Genomic DNA, 20468 nt, shown 5'->3' on the forward strand with positions numbered 1-20468 from the left:
CTCCAGTCCGGTGCAGCCGGCGTCCGTCCGGTGCCGGCTTCGTGTGCAGGGCGTCCAGCCGGCGTCCAGTCTTGTGTCCAGTCCTGTGTCCAGTCCTGTGTCTAGTCTTGTGTCTAGTCTTGTGTCAGTCTTTGTCTAGTCTGTGTCGGTCAGTCTGTGTCAGTCTGTGTCGTCTGTGTAGTCCTGTGTGTCCTGTGTCCTTCTGTGTCGTTGTGTCCAGTCTCAGTGTGTCCGTCGTCGTGTGTCCAGTCTGTGTCCGTCCGTGTAGTCGTAGTCTGTCAGTCGCCAGTCCGGTGATCCAGCCGGCGTCCAGCCGGTGTCCAGCCGGCGTCCAGCCCGGTTCCAGCCGGCCTTCCAGCCGGCGTCAGCCCTGTCCAGCCGGCCTTCCAGCCGGCGTCAAGCCCTGTCCAGCCGGCCCCTGGGAAACTCCAGGGCCAAAGACTGTCCCCCCAGGACTCCCCCTAAGTCCCCCAGGACTCGCGCCCTCGAGCGCAGCCGGGGACTGGGACTATTCCCCACCCCCATGGACTGCCCCCTATGGGTCCTTGTTTGGCCCACCCCCCCTCCCATGTTTGTTGTTTTTGTTGGCTCACCCTAGTCCTGTTGTTGTTTTGTCTTGTCTGCCACTGATTTTGTTTTCCATGTTTTGTCTTGTCATGTCACTGTCTCAGTCTGCCCTGTCTCGTCCGTCTACCCCTTGGTGAGCACCTGGAGGTGCTCATTAAAGGGGGGGCTTCTGTCATGGCTCTGCTTCCTTAGTCATGTTTTTCTTGGTCCTGTAGCAGAGCCATGGCAAAGCTTTTGGTTATGTGTGGAGAGAAACATATTATTGTCCTTTTGACAATAATATACATTCTCTCCAGTGTCTTGTCATTGACCCCATTGCTCTCGTTTCCTCGTTATCTTTCCCTGAGTGTTTAATGTCCCACACCTGCCCCATGTCGTTATCCCTCGTTTGTCTTCCCTATATATACCCTCTTGTTTCTTTGTCCTGTGCTCTTGTATTATGTTTATGTATGTGGCGTGCGTTGTGTATACGCTCATGTTCCTGTTGTATGCCTTGTTCGTGAACTGAGTTTTGTGTTTTTGCTTTAGTTGTCCTGCCTTGTTTTATTTTAAGACGTTGTGTCGAGTTTCTGAGTTAGGTTTTTGCTTCTTTGATTTTACGTTTTGCCCCCACGTGGGAAGTCTTTTGTTTTGTATGTGTGTATATATATATATATATATATATATATACTCTATCTATATCAGTTTCGTTTTCCCCATTGTGGGTGTTTGTTTGTGTTTTTGTAAAATAAATATATCTGTTAACCCCTTCACTGCCGTTGCCTGCGCTTGGGTTCTTTCACCACCAGTCGTGACAATAAATCCATTTTGATTAATTTGAGTAAAAATGTGTTTTCTTTACAAAGTGGCAAGATGAAAACCACTATTTTCTGTTTCAAGGTTTCACATAGCATCTTATGGTTCTAGTAACATAAAAAATTCAAATCCAGATTTTGATTTATTATAAAAACTGATCATTTTTCCCTAAAATGCAATACATCCGTAACAATTTTCTTTTTTCAAAATGCAATAAATCCATTGAATAAATATAAAAGTTATTTTTCATAATGAAACTGTTGAAAATACACAACAAAGTGAGTTGATCCACATAGGACAGCCTCTGAACTCAATACAAAACTAATCTTACATACAGGCACTGGACTAAAAACACATTCGATCAGTCATCGCTCCTAAAATGAATTCAACGGGTCATGTTTTAATGCTATAAATGAGTGCCTCGTCTTCTTAATCTCCTCACGAAAATGACTAGATTTCGATGGCTTACGTTTCTTCCCCACCGCAGAAACCAGCACAGGTTCATCAATGCCGTCAAAGTTATTCATTTATTTGTTTGTTTGTTGAACACAAAGTACAAAGTAGATCAGGGAAACTAGGGGTGCTTCTCAATTCTTATTTTTGTGCATCCTCGTTTCCTTTCCTCGCGTCTTAGCTCCACCCCTTCAGGATGCGAGGGAAGAGAACAAGGGAAAGAAGCGAGGACGGAGGAATGAAAAGTGAAATGGCATATCCTCGCTCACTTTAGCGTCACTTCAAAGCGTCGTCAATTAATGATGACTACACATTGCACATTGAAAATATAAAAAATAAAGTTAAACACATACTTTAGGCAGATTTCATAATCCCCACTACAACAAAATACAAAAAAATGCTTAAAAGTGGTCAGAAATGGAATGTCAAAGATATGTTATACATAAATATTAACTATATGAATATTAACTATATTATATATTATATAATATTAACTTAACACTACTTGATCGGATGCGTATTTCCATTACCATAACAAATGTACTTTTAAAGCACACAGCAATACATTTTACTAATGGAAGTCAAGGGTCAAGAGACCAACTCAAAGAATCACTGATCACCATGATGATGACTTTAGTTAGCTATGAAATTTTAGATTGACATTTATTTTTATGACAACTTTGAGCATTGATCATAATTAGAACCTCTAAATGTAATTAAATTTCCTGTAACAAAATTACATTTTTGCCATTTGTTTAAAAGCAAAATGGGTTTAATAGTAAATATAAGTTAAATATTATTTCCAAAATAAAAACGAACGTAGTACATTTAAAAAAATAAATTGTTGGATTAACTTAATTTTATTATGACACCCATTTCCACACAATTGAATTGATTTATCTGAACTTAAACTGGATGAATTGTACAGACAAGTAAATCTTAAGTTCATCAATTTACCCAGCTAGCTTGCAAATGCAGACATGCGCGCAACGTGAAAAAAGACAACATAAGTCCTAATGATAAGTAATAATGTTCCAACTAGAGGCAACAAATGTGGTGTTTATAAAGGAGTTTATTGTCTTTGTTGAGTCGTGACGAGACGTGGAGTAACACTGGTTGATCACTAACAGCAACATCTTTATAACTTAAAAGGTAAAACAGTTAGCTATAGTTTTTAACTATTTAACAGAACATATATTTATAAACCTTACCAATCCTTAACATCCTGCTAATCCAGTTGTTTAGTTTAAATAATAAATTAAGATAACAGTAACTAATATTAAACTTTGTTTGAGATGCAAGCAAATGTAAACAAGCTATTTTAGGGATGACGATGATGATGATATCATCTCATTCCAATTTATTCCAGCTGCAATAATTTACTCTATCAGAGGCAACTTTCACTTTCGTCAACACTCGGCTAATGTCCGTCCTGTGCACTGTTCACCTCACTGCAGATTGGCTACCTGGTTGTTTTGGTACTTGGCCCAACTTTGTCTAAACAAGCATAACTCGAAAAACGGACACCCTGCCAGGGAGCACCAGAATGTTTACTGTATGTGCAGAGTATTTACTCACGGAGTAAAGCTGGATACATACAATGGCAAAAATGTGCTCGTCCCCAACCTAAGTAAAACCTTTACTCCTCACCACTGTAGTAACCCCCAATAAATCACAGACAACAGAAAATCTTACAGTAAACATAACACTAACAAGTCCTACTTATCTGCCCCAAAACACAAATACAATAGCACTTCAACTATTTTAAAATCTAAGTCCAGTCATAAGAGCAAAGCGTGCTGGAAACTCAATCCGCTGGGTACTTTCAGTTAGTCAATGAAAATGATTAAAGTTGTCCCAACACAAAAGGACTAAGTTATGTCAAAGAGTCGCCTATTTATGCAACTATTACACATTGAAACCAATACAAATGTGTTATGTCAAACTATATTGATTAAGTAAAACAAACAACCTTTAAACATATTTTTTTGTGTGTGTAGAAATGGCATATGGTCTTCATAATAAATAATCTTTTTACCTTTTTGGCTTTGGTAAAATAAACATATTAATATAAAATTGAAAGTATGAACGAAAGCGAAAACACAACTTGAGGAAAAGTAAGGAAATTGCCTATAACAAATTACAGTAATGTTTTTAAGATGGTCCAAGGTTTCATTTTTTTCAGTGTAGGATGAATGGATTGGGAAACACGGAAAGAGAGATAACTGTGTCAACTGATTAATATCAGTGAATGTTTTGCAGCTGGCTATTCCCTCTGTGGCCTCTCTTATTAACTTTTAAAGACATTTTACTGTACACGGTTAACACGTTGACCTTTGTATTGTGAACGTCATGCATGATTGATTCACAGAAACACATTATTTTAAGCATTGTTAATGATCCCTGATACTATGAAGTGAGCTTTTATTGGAAATAAAGATAGATGTGTTCTTTTTTCTGGAATGTTACAGTTTAGTTAAAATATACAAAATGTGGTATGGTGTGACACAGAAAAGCAGACATGTAAACGTTGTTGTGTGTGGTTGCACATTCTGGAAACTCCCCAAGCTCCTGTGTCTTGTATCACATGTTGCAGTTGCTGACTTTAAAAGTGAAACCAAATGAAACAAACTGCTGTTTGCTCAGTCAGACAGATACTGAGAGAACATGAACATCCTTTAACTCACTCCAGACCTGTTGGCTGAACCTAAAGGAGTAAAATATCAGAATATTAGTAATCCACAACCTGCATACAATAACTGTTAAGTTAAGCAAAAAGGTAAGACATTTTATAACATATGTACAGCTCTAATGAATGTCTGCGGTAGATATTTTTCAGCATATTACAGTCAACAGAAACATGTCATTTTTGCTTCTTTAGGTAAGGTAGTGATTTTACTGTTGTTGATTGAGTTGTGTTAATCTATGCAGTATTTATGTGTGTATTGTACAATTGTATTACAACGTAAACATGGTGTGTGGACATCACATGTGTACCCAAAATAGTTAACAATGGTAAAAATGTGTGTTATTGTGCTGCAGCTTGAGATGATCTGATTTTGTGTCATTTGTGTGGATGTCTGTATGAGTTCAAGTGTGTGCTTTTTTGTATGGAATGTTTATATATGTGTCAAAATTATTATGTCAAGAGCCCAACTAAAGCAAACACTGATCACAATAATGGTGATATGTTGAAATAAAAAAAATCGACATTAATTGCGGTTGCAAAAGTGGTATTGATTCAATGCAATTAACATTGACAAATCAACTATTTTTAAACATTGATTAAATGGTTGCTTGCTATCTGGGTGGTATCTGGTACATTTTTGTAGCTCCGTCTCCAGTGACCATGGACAAACCGGTTTGCCTCATTGACACGACGTCAGATGGGAAGCTGTGTGTGCAGCAGTCGGCGGTGCAGATCCTGCAGAAGATTGAGCAGCCGGTGGTGGTGGTCGCTGTGGTGGGTCTCTACCGCACCGGGAAGTCTTACCTGATGAACCGTCTCGCTGGTAAACAAACAGGTAAAACCCTCACATGATAGCATAATAAATTTAGGAGAAATATCATTCAGTTATGAGTCATTGTGGTTTCATTTTTTAATTAAAAAAAAAAATTGATGGTGTGGCATTATCAGGGTTTGCACTGGGCAGCACAATTGAGTCCAAGACGAAGGGTATCTGGATGTGGTGTGTGCCCCACCCCGCTAAAAAAGAAACCACTTTGGTGCTGCTGGACACTGAGGGACTTGGAGACGTGGACAAGGTGCGGCTGGATATATATACACGTTCATATATGGGCATGCAATGGTCAACCTCACCATACAAAATGACCAAAGGTATTCACCATCCTGAAAGCTCAGGAGTCAATATTTGGCCGTAATAGCTGCAACAATAAACTACTGGTCATCCACACATACAGTTTTCCTTAGTGAATATGTTATGTTAAATATGTTGTGGTATTACTTTACTTCTGCTGTTATAGTTTCCTATCTTCCTATCTATACTTATAAGTAAGTAAGTAAGAAAAAATGATTTATATAGCACGTTTATCTCAGCAGAGCTGGCCAAAGTTCTGTACAGAAACAGAGTTAAAAACACAAGACAAGCAAAACAAACAATAAACAATAAAACATAAGTAAAATCAATTAAAAGCCTGAGAATAAAGATATGTTTTCAACCTTGTCTTAAAAGTTAAAACAGAAGGTGCAAGGCGGATGTCGGGTAGCAGTTGATTCCAAAGACGGGGGGCGGCAACTGAGAAAGCCCTATCACCTTTTGTTTTCAAACTTGAACGTGGGACTAAAAGAGCCCTGTCAGAAGATCTTACATATCTGGAGGATGAAAGAGGAGTAAGAAGATCTGCAAGATAAGATGGGGCTTGACCATTGAGAGATTTAAAAACGAACATCAAGATTTTGATTGACATCAAGAAATTGAATTCTATAACAGACAGGGAGCCAATGTATGGTGGCCAGGATAGGTGTTATATGATCAGTTCTCTTTGCCCTGGTCAACAGCCTTGCAGCAGCATTCTGTACTAACTGTAAAAGTGCAATGGATGACTGAGGGAGTCCCAAAAACAACGAGTTACAATAATCAAGGCGTGAGGTAATGAAAGCATTTTCCAAGTCATGAAAAGACAAAAATGTTTTCAGTCTCGAGATGATCCGTTATTGATAAAAACTGTTTTTAACAACTGAATTTATTTGCTTAGTCAAGCAAAGTTCAGAGTCCAAAATAACACCAAGATTCCTGACCTGTGACGAGACTGAGGAGAAGCCATTGCTAAGCTCCTTTATAACAATACTTCTCAGCTTTGGAGGGCCAAATACAATTATTTCAGTTTTTTTTTTTCATTTAGTCGAAGAAAACTACCAGATAACCTATTTCTAATGTCCACAAGGCAGGCCAATAAGGGTTCAATGGAATCGCTTTCAATGGCAGGTACAGCGGAGTGTCATCGGCATATAAGTGAAATGAAACATTATGCTTCCTAATAATATCTCCCTGATGTCGCATATACAAATTAAAAAGAAGTGGGCCTAAGATTAATCCTTGAGGTACTCCACAAATAATAGGAGCAACAGATGAAGAGAACTTGCCTAACTCAACAGAAAAAGTCTTTAAGATATGAACTGAACTATTTAAAAGCAGTACCCGTGATACCAATCAAATGTTTTAACCGCCAAAGAAGAACATTATGATCAACTGTATCAAAGGCAGCTGTAAGATCAAGAAGCAACAGGACTGTATTTTTGCAACCAACGAGTCACCAACGACCGGGTAAACTGGAAGATGAAAAACATATCTGTAATCCCAAGATTCGCCAGACTCGTTGTATCCAGGGAATATTGAGTCGAGGATTGTATGATGGAGGCGATTGCCCGTCTAATTCTGACCCGAAAACCACCAAGACTACCTCTCTTCCCGCTTCCGTAGAAGAAGCAAGGTAACCGGTAGGCACACTCTGGCGCAGGTTGATTGAAAGAGGATTGAAAGCGGGAGTAGAGAAAAGGACAGCTTCCCGGGCAATCAGCCTTCATACCACATTTGATGTTGAATAAGGCTTGACGATCGTAGGTCAACACTGAGTCTACTTGATATCTGTGCAATACCATCCAAAGAATATAGACGCCAGGCGAACAGGTACAACAAACTTAAACACACAAGAGAGCCGGCATGCCGAGTACACTGGCGCCATCTTGGAAGTGCTTGAAAGCGCTAACCCCCAATCAAAACTAACAATTACGATTCCCAAATATTTATACAATGATTCATGAAAATGTATATGGTTTATACTGCAAGCCCGCAATGTACAAACCAAATCTACACCCCTGCAATCACAGACCACTAAAATATCAGGAACTGTGTGTTCATTATGGGTTGTGGTCTAATCAATACATCACGTTTGTTCTAGGGAGACTCAAAGCATGACACGAAGATTTTTTCTCTGGCTGTCCTTTTGAGTAGCACTATAGTCCTGAACAGCCGAGGAACTATTGACAACAGGGCCATAGAGGAAATGCAGTATCCTTCTGATCATAATTTGATTTTCATTGTCAGTTAGTAAGTGTAGTCAATTTTGTTTACTTCTAGAGTTTGCAGATTATATTTTATAAACTTCTTCATGCATTTCAATGAAAGAATGATTCAGTACTACAGATGCATATTAAACAAACTGGTCAACTGTGCTCAGTTGAAATTTTGGTTTTAAATATGGACGCACATAGTGAATCTTCAACGGTTCCTTAAGTCGCACTTCACAGATATGTCACTGAGCTAACAGAGTACATCAAGATCAAATCACCTGATGAAGTTGTAGATGATTCAGAGTTCGTGAAGTTCTTCCCCAGTTTCATCTGGGCTGTGAGGGATTTCACTCTGCAACGAAACATCAATGGAAAAGACGCAACAGATGATGAATATCTAGAGTTCGCTCTGAAACTAAAACTGGGTAAAATTTAGAGCCTGTCCTCCTAAAATACACCCAGAGGTTGTTTGTGCAAGCTGCTTATTATTACCTGTATTTATGATTTAAAGATAAGTCATAAAAACCTCATGTTATGTTTGACATTACGAAATGATGTTTGTCTCAACACTAATTAAAATGCGCTTTTAGATCATTTGTGAACATTATACATAGTCCCTTATTTTAGCTCCATGTGACATTAATATACAAGGACAATTCCCAGACAGCAAGCAACCATTGAATCAATATCACTTTTGCACTTTTGTTAAAATTCTTAGATTGTAATGTTTTCATTTTGTACTTTGTATTTCATTGTATTAAAGGCAACTCAGTTCAAGTGATGAATTACAACCTGCCAAGAGAGTGCATTCGTAAATATTTTACATCACGAAAATGTTTCACCTTCCCATTCCCAACGAACCCAGACAATGTCTCTTATCTGGAGACACTGGACCCAGCTGAGATTTCAAAACACTTCTTAGAAGTCACTGATTGCTTCAGCCGGTTTATCTTTGATCACAGCCAAGTGAAAAATCTAAAAGATGGACACAAGGTTACTGGCAGAGGTAAATCTAAGTCTCTTCATATTTTATGTCAGGCAGCTTCCTATTTGCATTATTTACTCATCTTAATGACATGATGCTTGAAAAATCAAAAACACAGCTTCAAAAATGAAGCCTCTCTATGTTAACCAGACGACCTGTCATGTGCTGCTTTCAAGCAGCCAGCATCAGTTTGTTTTTACAATTTCTTATTTCCTTGTGTTCCCTAAAGTTTTAGGTCATCTTGCGAAAACATATGTGGACACTATCTCTAGTGGGGCCGTGCCATGTCTGGAGAACGCTGTGATTGCCTTGTCAACGATTGAGAATGAGGCTGCATTACAGGAGGGGCTTGAGGTGTACCAGAGTGGAATGGAGAAGCTGAAGAAGTCCTTTCCCCTGGAACTGAATGAAATCACTTCGGAACATCAGTGTTTCAATCTCATGGCAACACAAACCTTCATGAATCGCTCCTTCAGAGACAGTGATGGAAAGTTCTTGACATCTTTAGAGGTAAGGAGGTGGTATACCAAATTGCAGAAAAGATCATTTTATTTCATGTTTTCACAAGGAAGTTGTATTTTTAGGGCAATTGTAGCAGGGGCGTAGTCAGAACTTTTTTTTAGAGGTGGCCAGGTAAGACCCAGTGATTTTATTAGGGTGACCAAAAAATCCATACAGACAGAAATTCTTTAACTTCTATTGTAATTTACACCAATTCTTCATTACACATAGTTTGCTGGTCAAAAACATACACAAAGAACGTAAACAATTTATTCGCAATGCTTTCATGTGCTAACATTATTTTAAAATAATTTGCTAGCTATCATTTGCAGTAAGTTAGCATTTTTTATAGAAAATAAACATTGCTGTACCCCAACTTAAACTTTCGCGAAAATGTAATTAATGAATGAAATCCAGTTAAACAAGACTGATTTTACTGACCTGATCCTTCTGCTCGCGATGAACTTCCATGGTACACAGACAGTACCTGTCACGAAGCGGTTAGCAGCTGTTCAGCTATAGCGCTCAGACTGTTTGCGTCAGTGCGTCAGCGTATGACATCATATTAACACGAGCGTAATGTTCTCGCGTTACTTTAAGTGCATGCGCTAAATGATCTGCGCAGCACTCCATAAACTCCGACACATCTTAAAACTGCTTCGCACAACAGAGGTGGCCAGATAGGTGGCCATCCATCATTCAGGGGTAGCCGTATGTAGCCGCCTATTTAGCTACGCCCCTGAATTGTAGTTTGTAGTTTTAACAGAAAAATAAATAAATACCGGCAGCTGTGGTTGCCAGTAAAAATCCGTAAAAAATACTTTGCAGTTTAAAACTTGTTATGATTGGATATGAGGTGTGTTATGATTGGCCAGCTGAAAAGCGAGGTGTGCTATGATTGGCCAGTTCACCAGTGCGTAGTTATTGGTCAAAATACTGCAAGCGTGTGACGGAAATGTTACGCCTCTTACCATATTTGGAAAATCAGGTTACAAAGCAATTGTACTGACAGGTACGCCCATCTTACTTGCGTCTACATTTGGGCGGTCTTAGTCAAATCAGACCACCAACTGACGTAGATTTGTGGGGGTGTGGTTACACGAGGCGTTTAAGGCAGGTCTGGGTGAGCATTCGCTTTTAGATAGAATGACTCTTTTGTTCCGACACTTTTTTTGTAATTTTACGTGTCTTATACATGCATGGGCAACTTATAACACACCAAAGACGCAGAAAACACGTATTCGCACCATATGACGTTGTTAAAACGTTGTCTAAAACATATATAACCTCTAAGGAACGTTCTTATAACAAACGTTTGTTAGCTGAAATGCTGTCTACAATATCTGTTATGCTAATTTGGTCTTACCAAAGGAAAAGGAAAAGAGAAACTGCAAGGGTGAGTCTAATACGTGAGGTGCTTTGGGTAAAATAACCTCCTTATTAATTAGATAAAAATGTGCAAAGCCCAAATAATGAAGTATCCTTTCTGTTTTTCTGTGTGCTAGGAAGCCATCAGACATCAGTTTGATAGGTATCTCTCCGACAACGAGAAGGCTTCTGAGGAAAAATGTGAAAGTCTTATGTCAGTTCTCTCTGATCCAATGACGGAAAGAATCAATGAAGGATTCTATGCCAGAGCAGGAGGTTACGACCTCTTCTGCCGGGACCTGGAGGACATCGTGAATCAGTACAATTTGCTGGCGTATAAAGAAGTCAAGGTCATAAATGTTACATTTTATAGTAATAACATACAACAATGCTACAATTATGACAATCTTGCTTATTGTTAACATGTATAAATGGCATTTTTATGCTATGCATTTTAAATGTATAAACACTATAAAGCAGTACTTAACATTATGTTTACCTTCTTGTGTGCCTTTACAGATTGCTGAGGTGTTGGATAAGTTTTTGCAGCAAAAGGCTGCACTTACCACGGCCATTCTGCAGGCTGATGATAAACTAACTGAAAATGAAAGGAGGATTTGTGGTAAAAGATTTCTGTTTTCAACTCAGTGGACACAGTATGCTTAAAAAAGTACATTTTTGAGTAAAATCAGAAAGCTATACTATACATGCATCTAGGGGATGGTCCATCGTGGCCAAGATATTAGATTTTAAAGGCTCCAGTCTTCACTATATGTTAAAAACATGGGATCTGTGTTAGATTGGTCTTTTATTCACATGTTTCACCCTGTCGACCACTTCTTTATTGCTTGACTAGAGGAGAGAGAGAGGGCAGTTCTTCTGGAACAAGAAATTAAGGCCCAGGAAGAGAGGCAGCGTCAGCTGGAGGAGAAGATGGAGATCGAACAACAGAATAATGAAGAAAGACTGAGACAGGTCATACAGAAGATGGAAGACGAGATGTTCCTCCAACAACAGGAGACAAAGCTTGCAATGGAGAGTAAGCTAAGAGAGCAGACTGTCCTGATGGAGAAGGGCTTTCAAGAGAAAGCTAATAGTATGGCTCAGGAGATAGAAGAGTTGAAGAGGAAGAATGCACAAGTAGAGGAGAGAACGTCAAGAAGTTTTGCACAGATGATAGCAGATCAGGAGCGAAGAAACGCACAGAACATGGAGGTGCTGAGGCAGCGGCACCAGCAGCAAATGCATGCGATTAATAGAAGACCTAGACCTAGATCTGGATGTTGTATACAGTAAAATGTGTTTAAACGTTTTTGAATTCATTATTAACAGTCATACTTAATTTCAAGGAATGGCTATTATGTTTGACAACATATACAAACAACGACTATCGTTTTTTAGCTAAAAAGCTACTACAGCTTTTTAGGCTTTTACTATGCGGGAGAGTATTGAAACTAAGTTCAAACATTCTCACATCCTTTTTGCTCCTCGGGAAAGTATGGTAATACTCCAACTGGCCAATCAAATCTGTTAGTTGACTTTCAGTGACATGCTTTTATTTATTTTTATTGGTATTTCACAAGACAAAACAAATATACATTTATTGAGATTACCGACTGTCCCAATTCAGTAACATGGGTTTTCAATTATACTTCAATAACAAATAATGTATTATTATTGTTATTATTATTATGAAGACATTTAGCCCATTATTTTTGTGGGGGGCGGTAAGGGACCTGGAAATGGATATGGGGGCGCTGGCCCAAAAAAGGTTGAGAACCACTAGTCTACATCATTGGTAATGTTTTACAATGGGTGTAATATAACACAAGACATTTGTATGTTTCTGTACGGATGTACTCCCTTAAATAATACTGGTGTAAAGTTATACCTTTACATGAAAGTTTACATGAAATATGAAATTGTTACAGCTATTACAGTTCTGTGATTATTTTGGAGTCTGTAACAAGCTAAATCACAGTTGTTTGAAAAGCTGAGTGAACGAACACCCCTCAGTTTGTTTGCCGTAAAAGCCGGTATCAATGCTGATAGTAAATGAAGTCATCTCAGAAGCTTCAGTTACATTGTTGCAATGTTTTCTTGATCGGATCAGTTTGAATCATGCCAAGAATGGTCTGGTTTAATGTTTGTAGTTATCATGTTAAAGTACCTTTTCATGTTGGTTTTCCCCGTGTGGTTAATATTTTCTATCCGGTTCAGTTTCCTCTTTTCAATAAAGTTTTTGTTCCTGTAAGAGCCGCCTGCCCTGGGTTTTGTCTACCAACATATGACAGCTTTTTATTGACACAGTGAAAGCCTGAAATCTCCCCTCTATAGACCTTTGCGTGCGTGAAGTTTTTGTCTCTAACAAGCGTTTAGCTTTGCATGTAAAACCAGGCAGCAGTTTGGGAATTCTAAGATTCCAGGATCTACTCTTTTCCCATGTTGAAGACACAAGGTTATGTGTATCAATGCTTTTTGGCAGAAAAGTGATTTTTATTTATGTTTTTAAATGCTTTTATCTAAAGTAACGTGTTTGACACATTTAATGACTCAAACTACTTGAGTAGAAGCAAGCTTTGGAATTTCCAGTAAAATAGGGGGGGGGGGGGAGATAAAGAGAGAGACAAACAGTGATAAGCTGTGTACTACTTTTCTTCTGGAATGTTACTGGTCAGCTTTTGTCCCCATGTGACTTTTGCAAAACAGGTTAAATATATACCCAACAACCTCCTACAATAACCCCAAACAACACTAAAAGACAGTTGAACAAACTTAACAAGTGGTTTGTTTGTAAACGAGAGAGTAAAAATAAATAAGTACAAGAATTATGAATATAATTGAAAAGGAAAGAAAAAGACGAATACATACTGGATTGAAATATTTACATTTCTAAAGGGGCAGAGATCAGAAAGAAAACCACCTGTGTGAGCTTCTTGTATCACATGTTGCAGTTGCTGATTATGAAAGTGAAAGCAAGCGTTAAACCGCCCAATGCTGTTTGCTCAGTCAGTAGAATGCCACACAGAAGAATCGAAGAGATACCGAGAGACCACGGACATTCCCTCACTCACTCCAGACCAGTTAGAATTAGGGGGGCTGGATCTTAAAGACTCTTTAACAAATAACTTACTCAGAGCTCCTGAAGTTAAATACATGTAAGTTGCATTCCTTTATTCTGTCTATTTATACGGTTCTTGCTATGAATGCTGTACTTTTTCTGATAGTTTACAGTCAACTTGAGTCAACAAATTATTATTATCACTATTGTTATTGTATTATTTGTATGATTGTTATTATAAAAATGCCAATAGTTTTCTGTGAGATTTATAGCTCAATATGAAAGCCATTAGTGCGCTTCAATAATTGGTTGTGAATATGTTTATGTGTCCATTTTACGAGTATGGACGAATATGTGTTTAGAAATGTATTTTCCCAAAACTGAAAAAGACAAAGTTGCACAATCTTCCTATTTGTAGCTCCGTCTCCAGTGAACATGGACAAGCCGGTTTGCCTCATTGACACGACGTCAGAAGGGAAGCTGTGTGTGCAGCAGTCGGCGCTGGAGATCCTGCAGAAGATTGAGCAGCCGGTGGTGGTGGTCGCTGTGGTGGGTCTCTACCGCACCGGGAAGTCTTACCTGATGAACCGTCTCGCTGGGAAACAAGCAGGTTAAACCCTCACATGCAGCACTGGTAGCATCTTACACCTAAGAGAAACATCATTCAGTTAAGAGTCAATGTCTTTTTATGTATGTATTGATGGTGTGGCATTATCAGGGTTTGCACTGGGCAGCACAATTGAGTCCAAGACGAAGGGTATCTGGATGTGGTGTGTGCCCCACCCCACTAAAAAAGAAACCACTATGGTGCTGCTGGACACTGAGGGACTTGGAGACGTGGCCAAGGTGACAGTACCCAAACTACCAAAACACAAGTAGCATCAAAGTTTGAAGGGTTAATTATGCAATCCAATTGACTAACAAAAGACAACAAAATAATGAGCCTGACCTCACCAGATACTTATTTGCATTAACAAGTGCATGAATTAAAAGGACCATACACTGTAATCAATTGCATTAGACAATAACTCTATTAACAAAACCCATTACTTCTTTTCTTTCACTCCAGTCCAATCAACAGTACCTTTAGATGTTTAATACTTTGCATAGCATTTGCAGTCACTATGCATATAACATGAAAGTATTCTTTGATGTTTAAATAACAGTAAAAATATATCTCATAAATCTTTAATTATAAATTGAGTTTCATGTGAAATATTATTGTGTTTGGCCCATTTGCAAGAATGGATGATGGAGGATTTCTTTCTTTAAATGGAGTCGTTTGATAAGGAAACATCTTGTAGTTGTATCTTGAAGTCCATAAACAACCGTTGAGCTTTAATTTTGTGTCTAACCCAATGAGCGTCTCTTTGAATGCAGGGGGACTCAAAGCATGACACACATATCTTCTGTCTGGCTGTGTTACTGAGCAGCACTCTGGTTTACAACAGTCGAGGGACGATTGACAACAGGGCTATTGAGGAGCTGCAGTATCCTTCTGACAATCCACATACCTTTCAAATCATTTAGATATGTTTTACAAATTTGTGCAAATACAACATCAGTTTGTAGTTACAGCAAGGAGACGTCACATTTTGTAACTTTAGCGCTGTTTATGTTTTAATGATGTTTAATTAACAAAGGTCGGGAGCAGGAGCAGATAATCAGCTCGGCTGATGTGCTATCAGCAATCCAGGCATGTGATCAGCCAAGGACAAAAAAGAAGGAAGACTGCACGCACCCTCGCCCAACACCCCCCCCCAAAAAAAATTGTCTTTAATGTTAGTAATTAAATCTTACATGATTAAAAACAGGCAACTGTTTGCCAAATAGATATTTTTCACTTAGCAACACAAAAACAAACTATTATATTATGACTGTTTATTAGTTTACAGTCACCTAAAAATTTTATAAAGAAGGTTGATGGTTTGTGCAAATATCTTATGGTAATGTCAAATAAGATGAAAATACTGTGGCCTCAGGAGACTTCCGTAGACAGCCACTAGATGGCGCATCTACGTCATTCATACAGCGTTTGTCCGCATTAATCCGCATGTAATAAAGTTATTTCAAATGCTGCATGTTGTGGTTTTAGTTGATTTAAATGTATGCATTCAGTAGAGACTTCAACGCGTTTATATTAGACAGTGACAAGATCGGCCACTTGTAAAGTTACAAGCCATTACATCGCGGAATGGCCTATTTTAGTCTCTGTATATAGATAATGTTATATATTGTTATTATCTGCATAGGCGAATTTGTGAACCTGCACATATGTGCGGTACAGTGTATTATGAGAGGGAGTCGGGAGTTGACCTTTCACTTTTTTCTTTTTGTCCAGTAATGAGACATGCAAATGTATTATAAAGTAAATTGATTAAAATCACATATAATAATCTGTAATTTCAAGGCACAATATGTTGATATGTCACAATATTAAAGCATTGTGTTGCCTGTCAATAGCATCATGTACCATAGGTGTTTTCAATTTCATGCAGACTGATTGGCATAGGACACAAAAAAATGTCACATGGTGTGCCTTTAATTGCCTTTTTCGAATGTCATGGTTTCCTACATAGCTAGGCTTTGTGATAGTAAGTGTTTAAAATATGCCTAGCTTAAGGAGTAACATGTTTTCTTCTACAGTATGCATCTTGAGTTGTTGTTTGACAGTTTCTTTGTTTTCATGCCTGAACAAACTCTCAGATATGTTACTGAACTAAAAGAGTGCATTAAGGTCAAATCATCAGAAGAGGATGCAGATGATTCAAGCGAGTTTGTGAAGTTCTTCCCTAGATTCATCTGGGCTGTGAGAGACTTTACCCTTGAGCTTAAGATCGAGGGCAAAGATGCAACAGAGAATGAGTACTTAGAGTTTGCTCTAAAGCTAAAACATGGTAATTAAAAAAATCCTAAAATTCCCTCTAATTATTTGAGCAGTGACTTTCAACCCCAAAGTGGGGAATGGTAGAAAAAGTTTGAGAAACACTGGTCTACAGTATGTGTTCATCTTTTCTAGGCACTTCGAAAAAAGTAATGGAGTACAATCTGCCCAGGGAGTGCATCCAAAAATTCTTCCCTTCCAGGACATGCTTCACTTTCCCGTTTCCAACTGCTCCAGAGAATGTGTCTCGTCTGGAGAGTCTGGATCCTGCTGACCTTGATCCAAAATTCTTGGAGGTCACAGATTGTTTCTGCAAGTTTGTCTTTCAGGACAGCCAAGTGAAGATGCTGAAAGATGGATACACAGTCACTGGCAGGGGTGAGCAAAAAGAGAAAATATCTACTATCAACTGTTCATTGTTCAGTCGAGATTCTCTTTTCTTTATCATTGTGTTTCTGGTCTTCTTTCCTTCTCTTAAGTTTTTGGTAATCTGGCAAAAATGTATGTGGACACCATCTCTAGTGGGGCCGTGCCATGTCTGGAGAACGCTGTGATTGCTATGGCAACGATTGAGAATGAAGCTGCAGTAAAGGAGGGGCTTGAGGTGTACAAGAGTGGAATGGAAAAACTGAAGACATCCTTCCCCCTGGAACTGAAGGACGTGTCCACTGAACACCAGCGTCTCAACAGCATGGCAACACAAACCTTCATGAAACGCTCTTTCAGAGACACTGATGGAAAGTACCTAACATCTCTAGAGGTAGGCCAGATCACTTCACAGTACAATGGCATGAAGAGATGTCAGAGTTTGCATAGATTAAATGTCCTCTGAAAATGTTATGTTTGTAGGAAAACATCAATAATCTCTTTGATGGATACCTTAGCCATAATGAGCAAGCTTCAAAGAGAAGATGTGAGAATCTTCTGTCATCCCTCTCTGCAACAATGACGGAAAAACTCAAGCAAGGGGTCTATGCCAATCCTGGTGGCTATGATCTCTTCTGCAAGGATCTGGAGGACATTGGGGAGAAATACAAGAGCCAAACCAATAAAGAAGTCAAGGTTCTAAATTCATTATCTATACACATGACAGAAATATGAAGACTTGTTGTCATAAATATCAATTGTTTCTGTATGTGTGTTCATCAACAGGCTGAAGAGGTCCTAAAGGAGTTTCTGAAGCAGAAGTCTGTGGATTCTAAAGCCATTCTGCAGGCTGACAAAAAACTGACTGAGAAGGAAAAAATGATTAAGGGTGAGAGTCTCGAAGCTTTCAAATCCTAATGTCCCAGTTTTGTGAATTTGTACAAGGTTCCTTGTGCTGTTGAACGACGAAGGACATGGACAAGATGATGTAACAGCTGATACGGTTGAAAATGCTACTAAAAGTAGCATCAAATCACCACCTTAAAATTATATGGTTCTATCTGAGCAGTTTTAAGATATTGAGCTTCAAAGTTTCTGCACTCCATTTGAGTTTTTCTTAAAAAAGTCCCAACATGTCCACAACTTTAAAAAACATCACATAGTAATCGAGTTGTCGCAAATTAAGAATGTGAATTTTGACAAAAAAATCAGATAGAACTTTATAATTCTAAGATGGTGAAATGGTACAAGTTGTTTCAAAGGTCAAAGAATTTTACCCGTTAGGTTAGGGTGGCTATTTATGCCATTATTAGAACAGCATCAATGTGGTCAAGATCAGTACTACTACAGTATATTTTAATTTATTCAAAATCAGTTCAATTTGTAACTATTTGTGTATTTGTAAACCATGTTTTCTTTCTGTTTTGTTAATAAATGACCAGCAGAACAAGAGAAAGCAGTCCTCTTGAACCAGGAAATCAAAGCTAAAGAGGAGGAGCAGCGGCTACTAGAGGAGAAGATGGAAGCAGAGAGACGGAGTAATGAAGAGAGGATGATACAGATGAAGGAGAAGATGGATGAAGAGATTAGGCTTCAGAAAGAGGAGGCTGAGCGTGCCATGGACAGTAAACTGAAGGAGCAAACTGCTCTGCTGGAAAAGGGCTTTAAGGAGAAGGCAGACAGGATGACACAAGAGATTGAAGAGTTCAAGAGACAGAACACTGAAGCTGAGAGTAACAGAACTAGAGAGTTTGCAGAGATGTTAGAGAACTCCAACAGGAGACACGAGGAGTCTACTGCTATGATGATGCAGCAACATAGAGAACAGATGCAAGCCATACAGAATGCACGCCCTTCAGGCGATTGTTGCATCTTGTGAAATCCATCATTTCTATGATCAACTCATCAGAAGCATGTAACTGCACAAATAAGCTATATAAATCTACAAACAAACAGTAGAAACAGTAAAACAGTCTTCAGTCATAATAGAAAAGTTTGATTTCAAAGGCATATTTTTTTTGTGTAATGTACATGAAAACTACAAGTTTATTTGACATTGCTTATTCATTTTAAGCAGTGACATGATGCTTAAATGAAAATAAGAATAAAAAAAAATATGGCATTGCATTACATGTGGGCATCAAATAAACACAATTATTTGCAAAAAAACTAAATATGTGTGTGTGTGTGTGCGTGTGTGTGAGTGCGTGCGTGCGTGCGTGCGTGCGTGCGTGCGTGCGTGCGTGCGTGCGTGTGTGTGTGTAAAAGCCACTCACTTGGCCCTATGACGGAATCCAATGGCGTGGTTGAAGGTTTCTTGTGTATTCTGTCCTTACTTGGTGCTTTTGACAGAGTCGGCTCTGTAATTAAACATCATTATACATGAAGTGATATGACAAAATGCAATTAACTGAGTTTAAGGTTACATTATTTTTAAACCTTAACTGTATATTTTTAGTATATTGACAGTGTCTATAATTCAAATTCAAAAGAAAACTTGTATTTAAAATGGCAATTTTTATAGTTAGGTAGATCTGCTTTTTCTAACTAGGCTCCACATGTATGGAATGAACTTTAGGGTATTGCTATACACTTATTCTGTGCCATCATTCTTAAAATGTTTAAAGATCCGGTTTAACGCGCAGTTTCTTCCAATCTCATATTAATCTTGAGTACCTGTAGAGTAGTATTACATACTTTGTATCTTTGAAGAGTTTTTAGTTTGATCACATTTATAAAAGATAGATACAGGTACGATTATTTCTGAAAACAGACGACCTCCTGGTGTGCGTAGGGAGGAACTAAATCAGGAAACAATACATCATCGCATTATCCCAACATAACTGCTGATCCACTATAAGTTGGTGTTGTTTACTTTATGCACGTACGCGCCAATTGCCAACAAAACACAGACATATGACTTAAATTCACTTACCGCGTGCGGTTCATGTCCGGCATCTTATAGCACTGGGACCGCTCCATCTGCCAGTTTCAAACGATCTGCAAGTCCAGCGTTATATCCACGGTATATATCCCTTACTGAAATGGCGTGAACAAACCAACACACCTCAACTTCTCTCACTATCGCAAGAGTAACGAGCTGCAGCTGCCGGCCCAGAGCGCAGCCAATCCTGATGGTAAGCAGGTCTTCATATCGCTCGTCGGTTGACACATGGGCGGGCTATTTCTTTCACCTTGTCTTGGGCGTGCTTTTCTGGTAGAATTGCCCAATAAGGGACTAAGAAAAGTTGTAACGTAACAGTTTTTCATGTTCAAAAAATACTTTATGAAACCTATACGAACCTTGGGGGAGTGTATCAAGCACAGAAATACTATGTCATGCGTCCAACTCGTTTTTTGACAAGTTGACCATGTTAAGCATGAGAAACCATCACGTTTAACACTGTAAAGAAGTCAAAATGCATGAAACAGTATTAAATCACCCCTTTAAAAACAT

General features: G+C 38.6%; 2 protein-coding genes across 4 annotated transcripts; both read left to right on the top strand.

The window, feature by feature from the left end:
• The first annotated feature begins 4476 nt into the window (after positions 1-4476).
• LOC130547716 (guanylate-binding protein 1-like) lies at positions 4477-19173 on the top strand. 3 transcript variants are annotated; one of them, XM_057323953.1, is made up of 10 exons: positions 4477-4594; positions 14180-14371; positions 14480-14607; positions 15142-15251; positions 16468-16658; positions 16781-17023; positions 17125-17405; positions 17495-17707; positions 17798-17900; positions 18454-19173. In XM_057323953.1, the coding sequence occupies exons 2-10, from the start codon at positions 14197-14199 to the stop codon at positions 18888-18890; spliced, it is 1881 nt and encodes a 626-aa protein (XP_057179936.1). In that variant the 5' UTR covers positions 4477-4594; positions 14180-14196; the 3' UTR covers positions 18891-19173. The 3 variants fall into 3 exon arrangements, with proteins under 3 accessions (XP_057179936.1, XP_057179937.1, XP_057179935.1); XM_057323954.1 differs by lacking the exon at positions 4477-4594 and adding an exon at positions 13681-13858 and having other exon boundaries at positions 18457-19173; XM_057323952.1 differs by lacking the exon at positions 4477-4594 and adding an exon at positions 13682-13858.
• Positions 4479-12954, top strand: LOC130547717 (guanylate-binding protein 1). Its single transcript, XM_057323955.1, has 10 exons — positions 4479-4594; positions 5148-5339; positions 5453-5580; positions 7735-7844; positions 8084-8271; positions 8610-8852; positions 9061-9341; positions 10838-11050; positions 11220-11322; positions 11557-12954. The coding sequence occupies exons 2-10, from the start codon at positions 5165-5167 to the stop codon at positions 11994-11996; spliced, it is 1881 nt and encodes a 626-aa protein (XP_057179938.1). The 5' UTR covers positions 4479-4594; positions 5148-5164; the 3' UTR covers positions 11997-12954.
• Positions 19174-20468: the final 1295 nt, after the last annotated feature.

The sequence above is a fragment of the Triplophysa rosa genome, linkage group LG24 (genome assembly GCF_024868665.1).
Source record: "Triplophysa rosa linkage group LG24, Trosa_1v2, whole genome shotgun sequence".
Classification (NCBI taxonomy): domain Eukaryota; kingdom Metazoa; phylum Chordata; class Actinopteri; order Cypriniformes; family Nemacheilidae; genus Triplophysa; species Triplophysa rosa.